Below are 17,143 nucleotides of genomic sequence, written 5' to 3'. Positions count from 1 at the left end.
CACGTCGGACTTTCAGAAAAGCTCCTTTCGCGATACAGAGGGCCCTACCGCGTGCTGCGCCAGGTGACGCCTGTGACGTACGAAATTGCTCCTGTGAGCTCAACCTCGTCATCTACTCTGGCATCTAGTGATGTCGTGCATGTCAGTAGGCTCAAGACCTACTACACTGCTTCAGACTCCAGCCTTTAGTCTCTTCGGGACGGCGCTTTTGCCGCCGGGGGTAGTGCTACGAGATAGTATTTCCAATAACGAAGAGCCGAGCAGTAAGAAGACGACGACAATGATTAGAAGCTAGAGCGGCCTGTTGCCTCCTGGCCAAGCGCAGCGTATTTTCTTGTAAATATACTTGTACATAGCTTTTCGTCTGCGTCTTCCTACGTAACAGTATTGTATAGTTGCCATTCAAAAGCCTTGGCTGCAAAGTGGCATGCAAGATAATTATTGGATACATGCACTGATTAAGTGAACTAATTTGTGAGAATGAGGCCACAATTAATTCAAGTATGACTTATTTATTGGAATACTTATGTACATGCGTGGGTGTGTATCTAAAAGAGTGCTGGCAATCAAGGGTGCCAAGATTGGCAAAGATGGTGTCAACGTATAACGGTGTATCTGGAGCTCGTTGCTCGATTTCTTTTGCACATTGTTAAACAAGGTTGATGAAATGACTACAATTAATATATTTGAAAGCTCCCACCATAATATTGAGACAGTTTTGCCAAATACGCTAATCTATTCTTGATTTTAAAAATCATGCCTTACTGATTATTAGGCAGTAAACAAACTCGTGACCGTGAGTTTGCCAACACATTGAAAAGCAAAAATATTACAACTGCTCTCAAAGCATATATAAAGTAGCATAATGTTCGAAACTACTATTTTAAAATTTGAATATTTGCACAACACTACTTATTGCATGTACATTTTACACACTTCGCAGACTGATATTTAGGCCTCTTTACAACCACATCACATCTGCCTATCGTAATTCTTCTCTCCATTGCCAGCTGATTAATGCTAGCATGGTGCTCTTTGGCTATATGCCTTTGAACCACAAAACACCACATATTATCATTATCATAATTGTTTGGTGGTGCAAAACAGCCAGGCAAGCTCCATCTAACTGCAGTTGTTACTTTGAAAAGGTGTGGAATGAAAAGGGTGCTGTGCAGGGATTTTGGCACATGCTTCAATGAAGCTGAACATATTGCAGAATTGCCTGTCTGGTTGGGAACATTGATCAGGACATTGAGAGTGATTTCAACCATATAAGGAAATTTATTAGCCCGATGTTTCAAAGCTCATTTAGCTCCTTCTTTAGCGGTTGCTTCCCAAGAAACCCACATCCTTCAAACAGAGACGAACCTGCAAAAAGGATGCTGCTTGTGTCACGGTACATCAAAAATACGGCAACCAATATTTATTTATTTTTATTTATTTCATAATACCCCTAAAGGCCCCCGAAGGGGTATTGCATAGGGGGTACAGATACATGAAAAAGATGTGAGCTTTGCGCGTTACGGAAAAAAAAACAACAACTGAAGTACACAAAAGTTATACAAAATTTTTACAAAAGAAAACACAAAAGTTATACAAAAGTACGATATTTAGCAAAATACACAAGTAAAACAATATACGAAATACATTAGGCAAGTGAAACTCAGAAAGTACAAAACTGTCTGAGAAAATAAATTAAGGGAATAAAATAGGTACAATGTAAAAGAAGTAAAACGGGGTGTTGCTCGAAAATGCGTCAGTTGTCATGTTAACAAATTAATAAGACATGAATCGACTTGTACAATGTGCACGCAGAATGGTAAGACAAATGATCAAAACAATATATACACTGAACAACGTATGAAGAAACGGTACATGATGGATATTTACACGTAACTATTGCGTAATAGTTCCTGAAAGGATGCGAAATCGGTTTGAGTGGCAATGTGTGATGGTAGGTTATTCCATGCAACAATTGTTCGGGGAACAAAGGAGTTAGCATAGTTAGCTGAGCGACAACTGATGCGTTTTATCTTGAAGATATGGTCTGTGCGTGGAAAGAAGGCTGTCGCTGGTTCGAAGATACGGTGAAGGTGCGGATGATGATAAAGTTTGTGCAGCAGTGAGAGGCGGGCAATTCTGCGGCGATGAGATAAGTCGTCAAGCTGAGTGCGAGCTTTTAGTGCTGAAATGCTAGTATAGGGTGAATAATCAGAAAAAATGAAACGGACCGCGCGGTTTTGCAGTGATTCGATTTCTTGGGCGATATATGTTTGAAAAGGATCCCAGATGGCTGATGCATACTCGATTTTGGGGCGTATTAATGTGATGTATGCTAGTCTGCGTAGTTTAGCTGGAGCATGCTTAAGGTTGCGTTTGAGGAGGCCTAAAGAGCGGTTAGCTGATGCCAACGTCAGGCGGATGTGATGATGCCACGTGAGATCAGACTGTAAGTGAACACCAAGGTATTTATATGAAGTTGTAAGTTCAATTATGTTGTTAGATATTACATACGATGTTGGAATACGGTGGTTGCGCCTAGTAAATGATAATAACTTCGTTTTAGCTGTATTAAGAGTCATCAACCATGTTGAACACCATGTGTTAATAGCGTTAAGATCGGTTTGAAGAATATCTGTGTCATTGTCGCATGAAATTAATCGATATATTACGCAGTCATCGGCAAAAAGTCTGATGTGGGAAGACACACAGTTAGGCAGGTCATTAATATAGATTAAGAAAAGTAAAGGGCCAAGAACGCTGCCCTGCGGAACACCGGAGGTTACTTTGGTATAAGAGGAATTACTGTTGTTAACAGACGTATATTGTACTCTGGATGAGAGGAAATCCTTAATCCATCCAATAACGGTTGGGTGTATGTTAAGGTTCATTAGCTTCAGTATTAGTCTATGGTGAGCAACGCGATCGAAAGCTTTCGAGAAATCCAGGAAGATAGCATCAACTTGAAACCCTAGGTCTAGGTATGAATGTATATCATGTAAAAAGCCGGCTAACTGTGTTTCGCATGAATAACCACGACGAAAGCCATGTTGGTAATCAACAATAATTTTGTGCTCTTCTAAGTAGTTAATGATTTCAGTATACAAGATGTGTTCAAGTAATTTACAAATAGTACTAGTTAAGGAGATGGGGCGGTAATTTAATGGGTGAGTTCGGTCTCCGGACTTGAAAATGGGTATGACTTTTGCCACCTTCCAATCGTGCGGAATAGTGTTAGTTGATAAAGACTGCGAGAAGAGTGCACATAATATAGGTGATAAACTAGGTGATAAATGCTTTAATACTTTATTATTAATGCCAGTGTGATCAGAGGCGGAAGAAACTTTAAGTTTATTTAGTAAAGAAGAAATACCTGCTTCGCTAATAATTATTTCTGGCATTGATATGTTAATGACATTGTCAAGGGTTGGTGAAGATATGGTGTCTTCCTGTGTGAATACAGATGAAAATGCACTATTCAATAAATCAGCACATTCCGAGTGGTGGACCATATCACCGTGCTCATCGGCTAGTGTTAAATCGGGATAGCTCTTCGGGTTTATTACGCGCCAAAAACGTTGAGGATTGTTAGTGAGCATAGAATATAGGTCATGGGCAAAGAAATGTCGTTTAGATGATTTTAGCAGTGACTGATATTGCTTATCGCAGGTCTTATAACGGTGCCAGGAATCTGAGTCGCGGGCTTTATCGGCTTTACGATATAAACGCTTTTTCTTATTATTGAGGCGCCGAAGCTTTACGGTAAACCACAGGGCTGTCGGGGTGCAGGCTATTTTTGTTAGAGGGACGAATCGATTAATTAGTTCAGTAAGAGTGGTTTTAAGTTCAGCCCAGTTATGTTCGATGGTTTGAAATTGGCATCTATTGAGGAAATGTAAAGAGAAGTCAGATAGCGCGGAGTTAATGCTGTCAAAATCCGCTCGATTGTAACATCGGATGTACTTATCAGAGCACGGACGTCTTGGAAGGGAAACTGCAAGACTGCCTGTTATGATATCATGGTCAGATAGCCCATCTTGATGAGTTAAGTCGAAGCACACGTCAGGATCAGTGGTTAATACTAGATCTAAAATATTAGCGGATGTAGCCGAAGATCGCGTAGGACGGGTGATAAGCTGTGTTAAAGAAAAGTCGAGACATGACTGCAGGAAAGTGTGGGCCTCAGATAGGTAGGTTGCTGTTGAAAGGTTAGCCCAATCAACTTCGGGGAAATTAAAATCACCGAAAATTAGTACTAGAGATTTAGAAAAACGAACAGCAATGATTTCAAGGAGCCGTTGGAATTCACGAGAAAACGTATTGCCCATGTCAGGAGGTCGATAAAAAGCACCAATGATTATTAGGCCTGCTTTATGTTTTATGGAAACCCACACACACTCTAAAAAAGTGTCAAGGTGAATACGTGTGGCGAAAAGATTTTTTTGCACTGCCACCAAAACGCCACCACCTATTCGATTTGTCCTGTCACATCGAAAGTAGTTAAATGAAGTCCAGCTTTCCAGAATGCAGGTATCGGGGACAGTATCGGTAAGCCATGTTTCAGTTAGTATCACTATCGATGCTGAACATGAGTCAATGATGGATGATAGCTGTACTGTTTTAGAAATGACACTTCTTATGTTTGTGTAAAGAAATGGAATGCGGTCTTGGGCGTCATTCTTCCTCAATATCGGTCCAGTGGATTGATGGTTAGTGTGATCACATGACACTCGTCATTCTGTAGCTCTTTCAGACAGTCCCTTTGCGCATTTCTGATCGCTATCCCAGATATAAACGTCATTATTAATAAACAACTTGTTGAACACGAGTCGCACACGATCGCCTTCCTTTCGTATTGTTTTGGAAAATAGCAGAAGGTTGCGGCGTTTATTTCGCACTGTTTCAGAGTAGTCACGGGAAATGCTAAAAGGTTTATCTTTTAGTTTGTAACCATAGCCAAGTAGTGCATCAATTTCTTTGTCATTGGAAAATTTTGCAATAATCAGTCGCTTTTTATCGTTAGAGAAACGACCTAATCTGTGCGCTCTTGCTATTGAGGACACTTTCATACCAAGATGATTGTCGCAAAATTCTTGAACCAGGCGCTCAGAAGTTTCCCATCGTTCGTTCTGTTCAGAGTCAGAAAGCCCGTAAAATAGTAAATTGCACCTGCGGGAGCGGTTTTCTAAATCGTCGACCTTATCTTCTATTTTGGAGATGCTCAATTCGTGAGTTGGAAGGGAGTGCGCATTAGCCTCCCCTGACAAAAGCCCTGAAGTTATCTTTCGCTCGAAATCATCGAGTTGATTCTGCATTTTAGAAAAGCGTTCTTCGCAGTTAAGTGCTACTTTCTCAGAAAAATTGGACAGAATTTTACTTTCAAGTTCAGAAACACGTCGACTTAGTTGGTCTAGGTCACTTTTTATGCCAATATGGATTTGTAGTACCTTATTAACAGATTCTAAAATACCTATACTATTAGAATCTAGTCTCTGAACAGTGTTGAATACAAAATCAAGTTTTTCTTCTTGTGGTTTAGTCATGGGACCCGGGTTTGCCTCTACGTCGCCCCCAAGCAGCAAAAGGCGCCATAGATGCAAGACACAATCACAAAAACACTTCATTGAATCGGGTGGCCATGACACCGCTAATAAGAACACATCGTTGTTACGAAAAGAAAAAGCACCATTTAGGCTCACCTGCACAAGCATGAAAAGTGAGCGTGGCATCACAGCTGCGGTGTCGTGGCCCGAAGTGCTGTCGAAATGGGTGTGCTTTAGTACTGTGCATGCCGTAGATAAGGTGCCATGTTGCCAGCCGAGCAATGCAGTCGTATCCAGAACTGGTGGTTGATCCGGTGACGGACTTGACGATTGACTGCGCATCCAACGGAAACCTTTCAGCTCGGTGTCTTCATTAGGTCCGGTATTTTCCAATGGATAATATAACCTGCATGAAGGACAACCTCCCCTCTGGGTATATCCTTTTTATTTATACATACTGCAGCGCAATTTGCGCTGCAGTACACAACGCAGCGACACAACGAAAATAAGAAGAAAAGACACGCAGCGAGATAATTCCCTGCTCTAGGTCACCAACCCCGAAACATCTACGCTTCCCTCTCTGCCACTCCCATCAACCGCATTCCCACAGGTCAAGCAACCCCGCATCGGTCGTCCCACCACCAGCACCACTGCCACCAGCCCCACCCTATCACCTTTCCACCTATCTCGTCTGTCAAGGAAAGGTTTTATGTGCAAGTGTCTCCCCACCTTCTGTCCCCTCTTCCCCCTTCCCCCCCCCCTTTTCTTTATGGACTTTTTAAAATCTGCAAGCTGCACGCCGCCACCTCCGAAGAATAACCCTTGAAGAAGGAGCCAAATGGGCTCCGAAATGTTGGGCTAATAATTTTCCTTATTTGGTTGGAGTCACTGTCAAAGTCCTAATCCTTCAATGAGCACAAGGAACCAACATTACATTTTTTACAGTGCTTCTGTTATCAGTCAGTCACCCAACTGAAACTTTATTTCAGGTGTTGAAAGATACTGGATGTTTGAGAGGAAAAAGCCATCTAATCAATTGCTTAGAAAAGCTCTCAAACCCACAATACAACATTTAGAGTTACAATAAAAATATGAAGTAAAATAATGTGCAATAAGTCCCTTACACTGAATACTCTTGGTTATAGTGCATTGAAGAATTCAGTTCAGTCAAGTACATGATTTTAGAGAAATTATATCCAACACAGACTGCTCCTAATGGAAATTGTTAGAATTGTGGATATCTACGCCATGAGCTCTACTGTAGCGTAACCAAAACAAAGATTTTCAAAACTTCCACATTTGCAGAACACATAGACCAAGCAGTAGTGCTATTTGGTAACTAAAATATGCAACCGGGATGCATTAATCCTTTTAAATTTGCGAATGTTGAAAGGTAAACACTTGAGTACCGGCCTTTACAAACAATCTTTGCATTAAGCAGACAAGATAACACAGAAATAAAATGCAACAGGTCAAAGTAGGGGTGTGCCTATACTCTAATATTCGATTTAGAACTGAATAAGGAACGTTCACTTACAGTGGAACCCCGGTTATACGTCCCCTGGTTTTGCGATGACCCGGCTTTACAGTGGATTAGCGCAGTCCTGGTGAAGTCCCCATAGAAGCAATGCATTAAAAACCCTGGTTATCCGACACAATTTTACGCCTGAGCCGCGTTATACGACGACCCTCGTGAAGTGTGGGATGGAACGGCGGACGAAAAATATGTGCCGTGGGTCTCTTACCTCGCTCCATCTCTCCGCATGCGGAGCGCTTGACACTGCTCGACTGGTTCGCTCCGGCACAGCTTTCTTCCCTGCCTCGTCTCATCATCTGTTTCTCTCTCCCCCACCAGCAGTCGCCCACAACGCTTGCTGTGCTGAAATACTACCTTTTCTTCTCCACAATCACTATCTCTCTCTCTTCTTGGCAGTGTCGCCTCTTGTCGCGTTGGGGAAGCATTTCTCTCCCCTCTACCAGCAGCCGCCTGTGATGCCCGCTGTGCTGAAATAGCAGCTTTTCTTCTCCCCAATCACTTTCTCCCTCTCTACTCGGCGGCGTTGCCTCTCCAGTTTCCCAGTAGCAGACTGCCGACAAGGTAGTGCGGAGAGGCCTAGGTTTATCACACATGTTCTTCGTCGTAATCCTAGCGACCAGCATTCAGCGGAGGTGTTGAGTTATGTGGAGCAACGCGACGCACGATGTCCCGAAAGCGGTCAGTTCTGTCGCTCGGCGATAAGCTGAATATTATCGAAGAAGCGGAAAAATGGCACAGAGCCACGAAAGCCAGCATTGCCTGGGACCTTAAGATACCCGAAACTTCGCTTAAGACGATCCTGGCAAACAAAACATTGATATTGCAGAATGCCAACAAGTTCGGGCTCATGCGGAAAGTGGAAAGAGAAGGACAGCATGAGAAGTTAGAAAAAGTTCTCGTGAAGTGGCTGCATCAAGCACGAAGCTCTGCAATCAATGTTGACGGCACCATTCTAAAAGAAAAGGCGGACTTTGTGGCATTGTGTCTTGGCATCAACGACTTTCAGACATCAAACAGGCGGCTGGATTGCTTTAGAAAATGAAACAGGATTGTGTACAGCCACTCTTGCGGAGAAAGCACTTCCTTGGACGTTTCGACGATGAACGAGTGGATGGAGTCGCTGTCGGAGGTGATTGCTGCATAGAAGCCCTGCTACGTTTTCAACACCGATGAGAGCGGTATGTTTTACCATATGCAGCCCGAGTAAACCCTTGCGTTTAAGGGTGACAGCTGTCATGGTGGTAAGCGTAGTAAAGAGCGTGTGACGGCACTATTCTGTGCTAACGAGGACGGTTCTGAGAGGCTGCCCGTGCTTGTTGTTGGAAAGTTTCCAAAGCCAAAGTGCTTTAAGAACTTGAAGACGCTGCCGTGCAGCTACAGCTTCAACAAAAAGGCGTGGATTTTTTATTTTATTTATTTATTTATACAAGTACCTGCAGCGCCACAAGGGCATTATTGCAGGGGGGGACAAATTGAAGAAAAGTGAACATGTGATAAAAACTTGATACAGCAGAGCACAGGTGGTAAAAGGAACAAAATACGTAACATAGATGAGTCATCTCGACGGTCATGACGTCTTCGTCATGACCATGAGTCATGACGAAGAGAGTCAGTCATGAGTCACGACGTCTTCGCTCTTCAGCAATTTTTTGCAGTAGCTGGATAACAAAATGGGTGCTAAGGCGAGGAAAATATTGCTTTTCGTGGACAACGCGCCGTGCCACCCACCCGATACGTCCAGCCTGAGGAACATAAAGGTTGATTTTTTTCCATCCAACTGCACAAGCTGGCTGCAGCCGCTGGATGCCAGCATCATTAAGTGCATCAAGCAAGGGTACCTGAAGCGGTTAGTGCAGTGTTGGCTGGTGGCCATGGAGCGCAGTGAGTCAGAAAAGAAGATCAGTGTGATCAATGCCATGCATTTTATTGCCAGTTCGTGGAATGCAGTGTCGCAAAGCACAATTGCTAATTCGTTCAAGCACTGTGGCTTTAAGCAAGAGACTGCCTCCTCTGCTGGGGACGCAACAGCCTCGGTGCCGCTCGAGGCCGATGCAGGCTTCGCCAACGACGATTTCGACGGTTTGAACCTCACCATGACCTTCGCCGAGTACGTGGAGGCCAACGACAACATTGCGATCTGCGGTGAGGGGTTGCTGGATGACACCATTGAGGAGGCTTTGCCTAGTGCCGACACCGCTGCAACATCGGACGAGGACAACGACGACGCCACACGTCGTGCCTGTGCCTACCACGTTCGTCGAGGTGCCACAGCACATAGACTGCATCCAGAACTTCATCTGTTCATGTGATGCTGCAGAGGACCTCCTTTTGGTCGTTGCCCAACTCGAGCGAAAACTCTTGGTTCACGGATCAAACAAAATCCAAAAGAGACTTACTGAAGTTTTTTAAGGTTCGCTCTGGCTGGCGGGAATCACAGCACCGGGCAATGGAGTGCGTTAAAGGTTCGTTTGAATAACGCATGATTGGTACCTGTACTGCAGCATTAATTCTTATCGCATTTACTTTTTTGGTAATTTGGGTTTCCAAGCCCTTCAGAGTACTATGCTAATAGTTTACATTGAAGTTTCTCGCAAATGTGTTGCACGATATAAGTAGTATATTTATAGGCATAATTTATGCTCGGGATTTTACGATGGCCGCATTTTGCGATGCTTTCTTGCGGTCCCGAGAAAGTCGTGTAATCGGGGTTTCACCTTAATTCAATTCACAAATTGAAGATCTACCATATTAGATTTCTTGAAAGTTACGTTAGTCTAACCCATACACATGATTTCGCAACGGATTACTGATAAACCACATGTGGAAACATATAGCAACAGCTATCTGTAATGGTTTGCGGCTCGTTATCACGTTGGCCAGAAGTGAATATTTATCATAGCCACACCATGGGGCTGTTGGGCTGGAATTTTGAATGCACTGTGGTGCTGCCTGGTGGTAGTCATCAAAGTTGGCTGGGTAGTACTGAAAAGATGCTGCCCTGTAGCATAACATGGGTCTCGCTCGTTTTGTGTTTTGTTTTGAGTTATGGGCACAGTTCTTGCACTCAAAAAGTGCTTGACATGCATGTAGGACATTGTGTGCTACTGCCTGTAATACATATTATGGAAAGTTGGCACTCTTTGTCCAATAAACCGTACTGAAGGGGGGCCGAACCCAGCAACTGCGGCAGACTATGCTAAGCAGCGCGCGGTTCCCAAGCATCATCACCATCATTATTGTTGCGTGGTGAATTGTCATGAGAGTTGTGGGACTGACGCGCTGCAGTGACACATCATGTTTCGACTTGGTGGCCAGCGATTAAATTGGCTGGGTAGTGCACACGTCGCAGCTGTCTGCATAAAGTTACGTTGTCACTGGGTTGGACAGCTGGTCTTGCTTGTATTTTTTTTTTGTGTGTGTGTGTGTATTCAGGATTAATTTCTGATGTTATTTTAGTCTTCAGCTACGGGAAAAGGCACCTGCGTTTACTGAGAGTAGCCTGTGTATCACCAGGTCAAGAGTTTACCTTGTTCTTAATTCACTTAACCATGTAAAGATGCAGTCGGGTCTCTAAAACTGCGAATGGTGTATTAGTATTCTTTTTCTCTTTTTTTCTTGTTAGGAAACTATCATGTACAGGAATTTACAGGATGTAAAGGGATTTCCAATGGTGAAGCCATATACGTAATTAATTGAATGTTCATAAAACAGTTAAAACTGTCTCAGAATGCGTCGCTGCAGACAACAGAAACAAAATCAACCGACTGATGTGGTACAGACAGTCAGTTGCAGCAAGTAGTTAGAGGACTGTACATAAAAAGTGGTGTTTAAACAACCAGCTGTCACATATGTTACTTTAAACAAATGAATTGAAACAAATGCAATTGTAGCTGCTGCATCTTTCTTTCTCTATAACCCAAATCACTGAGCGCTATACCCTATATAGACTCAGTCATGACATTTACCGATGGCAATGTCTGGAAATGTGCTTTTGCGGCATAAGCATGTATATGTGGCCCGCAGTCACAGCGGTCAACACGTACCAGAACCGGTTAAGCTCAGTCACTGTACTAAAGCCGTAGCAACTTATTATTATATTAGTTTGATTATTTACTTCATCGTTTAGGGGCCATAATTCTGAGTTGGTGAGCTCGCTTAAGATAGACACCTATTGCAAACATCTGCTGTTCCAGCTTGACATTGCCTCACTTCAGCGGTACACACTTGATAGCGGCAGTGCAGTGGAACTGCGTATTCAAGTGCTTGTACGCAGTGCACCAATTTGGCAGGGCGTATTGCTTCCATGCACAAAATTCTCTGAAATTACCACTGCAACACAGCTCAAATGAGCAGATATACCGTGGCACCTTGCAGTCTCCAGCAGAGCCTCGCATTTTGTACTACAGTCAAGTCTCGCTATAATAAACTTCAGGGGGCTGTGGTTTACTATTGTATCTTACTAGATACAATAGTGTGTCAGCTTGCACCTCTTGAAATCGGCTCTCCTAATTGTCTGCTTGCCCTATTCATGCCCTATTAACTGTTGTGTCCCGTGCGTGGGAGATGAAATGTCTTAGTAAACTGCCTTAATATTCACTATTTTAAATACTGTAACAATTGCAAATAGGCCCTCAATCCTTTTTTTGCTCCCCACTCTGTGCTTTCTCCAATTCTCATGCCTCTTTCTTGCACCATCCCCCTTTCTGGCCAATGTTCAGGTGTCAGCTTTTGCCAGTGTGGCCAGCGAAATTCTTTCTTCCAGCAAGCACAAATGTAGTTGCTTTTTCCATAATCGGATGCATATTTTGTCTATTTGTTCTTGGTGTGACGGCGAAGGTGTTTTGTGCGTGTGCATGGGAGAGAGGAAAACCCCTGACCTCCCCCACTTCCCTTCAGACTGCCACTAGTTCTCAACCTTTAACCTTTCCCTTTCATCCATGTCACTCTTTCTTAGCCCACCACCTGGAACTTCCTCAACTATGGGAGAGGGGAGAAGGGGAGAGTGGGTGTTACACCAATGCCTAAGTTATAGCTAGGAAGTATCTGTTAAGTAGCGTGATTAACCTCCTAAGCATGTGCAGTTTTTTGCATAAAATATGGAAGCATAAGACTGTGTTAAATATTCTGATATTTGATATTCGATTCAATATTCGTCTTTTTCTTCTTGATTAATTACAATATTTGATTCAAAATCCACTATTCGCACACTCCTAAAGCAAAGTATTTACTTTCCTCACATAAATGTAAAAAAGCTGAAGAGCAACAACACACATATATCTGGTCTCGAGTTGGACACAGAGCACATGCCACTGACAAAGGGTTGGAGCAGAGCATGGCCTCTGAGATAGGGTGGCACATGCAGCTGCACACTGCCCTATCTCAGAGGCCGTGATCATAAATAACCTAGGCAACGAAGAAGCCCAGCCAACCCCTGTACATCTGCAGATTCTGCCACGCTTCCGCTGAGCGCCTTATACCACATAACTTGTCCAGCGTTATGCCACCACGGCAGGTGCACTGTTTCTTTTTCTGCTCCTGGTTCGTTTGCATGTCCTCCACTGCATTGCTCTCGTTGCTCTCTCTCGTCCGCGGCTGCATATCCCGTCGAGAAGCAGGCCCATTGCCTCACTTGTCTGTGGAAAGGATAAAAGTGGAATTTAAGTATTTGCTTTAAAAAGAAGGTTTGCCTTAGGAACTCCTACGATCTAAATACATGGAAACAGAGAGAATTGCGTTGCTTGGCATACACTGCACCATACTTGATAAGGTTTCTCACCTTTAAAATAAAAAAATTAAATCTACCTATTGCAGCTGTCAGATTGTTTATTCAGTTTTTTAAATTAAAGTTCCTGAACATAGGAAAAAAGAAACTGATGTGCAAAGTTGAGAATTCTGAAAATTAGCAATAAAAAACAATAGCACAATTTTGCAAACTGGATTGATTGGGAAATTTAAAGTGGACAAATTTATTATGATATACAGTGCTCTGAAATGTTTAATTTGTCAATAGTATTTTGAAATTAGATTAAATTATTGGTTTTACATGCCTAAACTACGATCTGATTATGAGGCTAGTCATAGTGGGAGACTCCAGAAATTTGGACCATCAGTGGTTCTTTAATGTGCACCTAAATCTAAGTACACGAGTGCTTTCACATTTTGCCCCCATCAAAATGCGGCCGCTGTGGAATAGGATTTTCGCTAAACCTGTATGCATAAGTTAATGATTTCATGTCAGCTGTGAACTAATACATAAAAAAATGACTTGCCATCCCAGCCCTGTGAAAGCAGATTTGCAGCGAAGCTGTTGCAATACCACCACTAAAACTGCTGAGGGGTTACGCAGTGCTTTATTGATGGTTCAGATATGCTTGTTTTGAGCTTGTTCTTTATTGAAACGTATGCTGTTCTGTGTGTTGTATTGTTGATTTCAATGACTGTATACACTGTTCACTTCACTTTACTAAGCGCTTGTAGCCTCTGCCTTACGAGGTGTTGGGAGCACACGCGCCCATCTTCCCCCACGCCGTCGCGTCGAGAGCCGGCATAGACGGCGGAGAGGCACACTATGCCCTCTTTCGATTCTCCCTCGCTCTCGCGACGCGCGCTTGCCCTTCCTCCCCGACTCGCGGACAGGTAGCTGACGGGCGAGGAGGACGTTCCCCTCGCCCAGGTAAAAAGGTACAAAACAGCGCGACTGAGGGAGACCCTCTCTCTCTGAGGCCGGGCCCCTAACATGCCGGACTGGAGTACCTGCCGCAACCCGTGAGTGACCACGTTACCTGACTATCCCGGGCAACGAGGCCAGCCTATTTATTACTACTACAGAGAGGACGTCCCTCTGCCAGTGTTCTTTATTGCCGGTAGCAATAAACGTTCTTACAGTTGACGCCGCTGGTTGCCTTATTCATTCGAACCAGACGTAGCCGCGATTCCCGCGCTACGGGTTGGGGAGTAACACAAAGCGACTGCGTGGGGCTAGATCCGGAGCTTGCCTTCATCCCTAGCCGCACGCAGAGTGGAACCCCCACAGAGGAGGGATGAGCCATTGCATTTTTTGCTTGCTTAGGGTGGTATGAACAGTTGCTGCTGATGATAATTTTTTTTCATGAACGGACACGAAAAATGCCAACCACCGAGAGGCTAACAGTTTCGCTGTAATTTTTGCCTGCTTTGGATGCTTTCACAGGGGCAGTTTACAGTATTTTGATACTACATGTTCTTGGTGTGGAGACCTTTTTTCCATTTATCAGTTATTGACAATTTTTGAACAGTTTGTAGCCGAAGTCAAAGTACCACTTCATGCAATAGGTAGCATTCAGCGTTCTCTTACCAATTCAGTAGGTGTCACTCAGTTTGATTGTTTAATGAAGGCATTTCTGTGCTTTGCATGTATTTGAATAGGGAAGTTGAAGTTGGCCTTAGCTGAAGCTTTCCCATAACAGAGCTCTAAAGGGTATGAAGGTTTAAAAGGTAGAAAAGTCCTTAGGTATGAAGTCTGATGATATGCTTGAATATGTATTGCTCAAGAAGAGTAAGGGAATCCAAGGGGGTCGATTTATTATTAGTCACACCCATAGGAAAATAGACAATGAAGCCAGAGGAAGCATAGAGCAAGCTGACTGTTATTTTTAATTGCAATGTAGAAATTAAAGGTACAGGGATGTGAAAGTTCACAAAAAGACAACTTGCTGCAAGTGGGAGCCAAACCCACAGCTTCCCATTACACATGCAATACTTTACCAATTAAGCAACTGCTGTTGCCATCCTCCCATCCACTTGGTTAGTTATTTGTGTATGTCTACAAGACCTGAATTTATTTCACATAGTTAATTTAGTAGGAACAACTGAAACATGCCGAGCATTGTGTGGTTACCCTTTGTTTTGACTTTAATAATTTTATGAACAGACACTTCATCGAATTTATTTGGCCACAAGGTATCTGTGGGCTGTATCTGGCTTGTGTGTCTTGGTTTGGAGACTCCGTCATCTATTCAGTGCATGCTGAAGCAAAGGAAGTGCTGAGGTAGTTTTGTAGTCTAGTAGTGCAAGCTACTAGTAGGTGACACCACAGACATTATCAGTGAGGTGAAGCATGGTGTATTGTTTTTTTTCCTGCAATAGCTGCTGCTGTATACTTCGCTTGTACGATAAAATAATGAGTTTCAATTTTTTGTGCTTTCAGTGACATGAATTACAATGGCTATTACTACAACAGCAATGATTCTCATGACTACAAGTGTGCTCATGGCTTCAACTACCACCAGGGTCCGGTGAGTTCCCATTTTTCTTTACATTTTCTTACCTCATGTTCTCTGAATTTCTTCATGAGGAGCTCAAGTAGTTATGGTCTATGCTCTTTGCTGAATTAATTAAATTATTAATTAAATTCTGGGATGTCACGTGCCAAAACCACAACATGATTGAGATATGCCATAGTGCGGGACTCTGGATGAATTTTCACCAGCTGAGGTTTTTTAATGTGCACCCAATTAATGGTACACAAGCATGTATGCATTTTGCCTCTATCAAAATGCAGCCACAGTGGCTGAGATTCGATACCGCACCCTTGGGCTTAGCAGTGCAATGCCAATTGAAGCAACGCCACTACGGTGGGTCCGAAGCAATTGGAGTGCGAGAGTGACAAATGCACACAGGATTCTCAGGAAAGCTATACAAACATGAAACAGTATAGCGGCTACTAATTCTTTTCCTTTCTCTCTTACTGGCTTTCCTGAATGCAGGAAATCAAAATTCTATTTTTTGTCGGTTTTTTCAAGTACTGAAATTCGTGAAGTTGAAAGTTACAGACCAAGGAAATATCACGACTGCACTGTAGACTGATTTAACAAATTTTATTGCACCAGTGCCTACTGAAAAGGTTGCCTCCTCTGGTATCCTCTGTATCCTCTGTATTGGTATCCTCTGTGAACTGCGTCACAACAGTGGCTGACGGCATAGGCCTTTACAAACAGGATACTCCCTGGTGTGTGCCGTCCTTTATGCATTCAAATAAAACATACACTTTGTGAGGTTTAAGGCATGGACATTAGTAAAAGTATAGCTAAAGGTTGCTTTGTGTATAAGTGTAGGTGCAAGTCAGTGCGAATCATGCTGTCAGAAGCTGTGCACATGTGCTATGGATTATGATGAATGATCTATGGCCATGTTGTGAAGCTCCTTGCACTTTTGCCTCTGTAGTAACATTTCAAGCATGCAGAAGCTGTTTGTTTCCTTTCACTGTAACGTATGCTATATGTGGGTCAAATCAGACCCTTCATACAAGTCAGACACTTTTGATAATTTCCTTGCAAAGTGATCTATTTGTTGTGTTCACACATATTAAGTTTAACTTTAAGCTAGATGTTCAAGTATGCGCACGTCAAATATAACAGAGCTTACATATTGTTTCTAGAGTGGCAATGCTTGGGGCTCATAACTGTGTTTTCATGTTACCTTGCTACTGCTTAGTGTATGTGCGTCAGCACTTGCCTTGGGTATTAGCGCAACACTTGTTTGTTCCCTATGTTTTGTACTGTTTGAAGAAAACAAAAATCAACAAGCCTGCTGTCACTGTATTTTACTGTAAAATTTAAGAGCTCAAAACAGGGTTTGCTCTGTCTGTCCATTGCATTGTGCTGTTACAGCTTGTGTCATTACGCCTTGGCCTATTCATCATTTTGTGAGTACTGGGTGTGTTGGCCCCTTAACTGCCGTGACAGATTCAGTAAAAAAAATTTAGGACTGCCAAAAAAAAATTGGCAAAAGTCACTGTGTATTATTTTCTTGTCAGAATTACAAGAAACTCAACACATACACGTGTGCCAAAATCGGCAAAAATTCACAACGAAAAAATTCGCCATCGGCACCAGAGGATGCTTGTTATGATGGTGAGTGATGGAAAAGTAAACATGTCCGCAATAGGGATTAGTAGGAGGCGATTGGAGGATTGGTGGAATAAAAGTAGGGAAACGACAAAAAACGGAGATGTACAAAAGCACAGTTCGCAATAGGGGATCATAAAATTTGGTTGTGGGTGTTCATAGTGTTTTTCTTTCTTTTT

General features: G+C 43.0%; 1 protein-coding gene and 1 long non-coding RNA gene across 4 annotated transcripts in view; one reads left to right on the top strand and one right to left on the bottom strand.

Annotated features, from left to right (window-relative positions):
• Positions 1–17,143, top strand: part of LOC135906131 (glycogen debranching enzyme) — a 130,535-nt gene that overhangs the window by 94,510 nt on the left and 18,882 nt on the right. For all 3 annotated transcript variants that reach the window (XM_070525879.1, XM_070525878.1, XM_070525880.1), the window contains one exon: positions 15,266–15,353. In XM_070525879.1, coding sequence (XP_070381980.1) covers positions 15,266–15,353 — 88 coding nt within the window. The remainder of the gene's footprint in view (positions 1–15,265; positions 15,354–17,143) is intronic.
• On the bottom strand, positions 1,290–12,688 carry LOC135906105 (uncharacterized). The gene is made up of 3 exons (XR_010565633.2): positions 12,558–12,688; positions 5,700–5,949; positions 1,290–1,368 (listed from the first exon to the last, which is right to left on the bottom strand). It is a non-coding gene; the product is annotated as an uncharacterized lncRNA (long non-coding RNA).

This window comes from Dermacentor albipictus, chromosome 9 (genome assembly GCF_038994185.2).
Source record: "Dermacentor albipictus isolate Rhodes 1998 colony chromosome 9, USDA_Dalb.pri_finalv2, whole genome shotgun sequence".
Taxonomy (NCBI): Eukaryota; Metazoa; Arthropoda; class Arachnida; order Ixodida; family Ixodidae; genus Dermacentor; species Dermacentor albipictus.
This window is presented reverse-complemented; position numbering and strand designations above follow the sequence as displayed.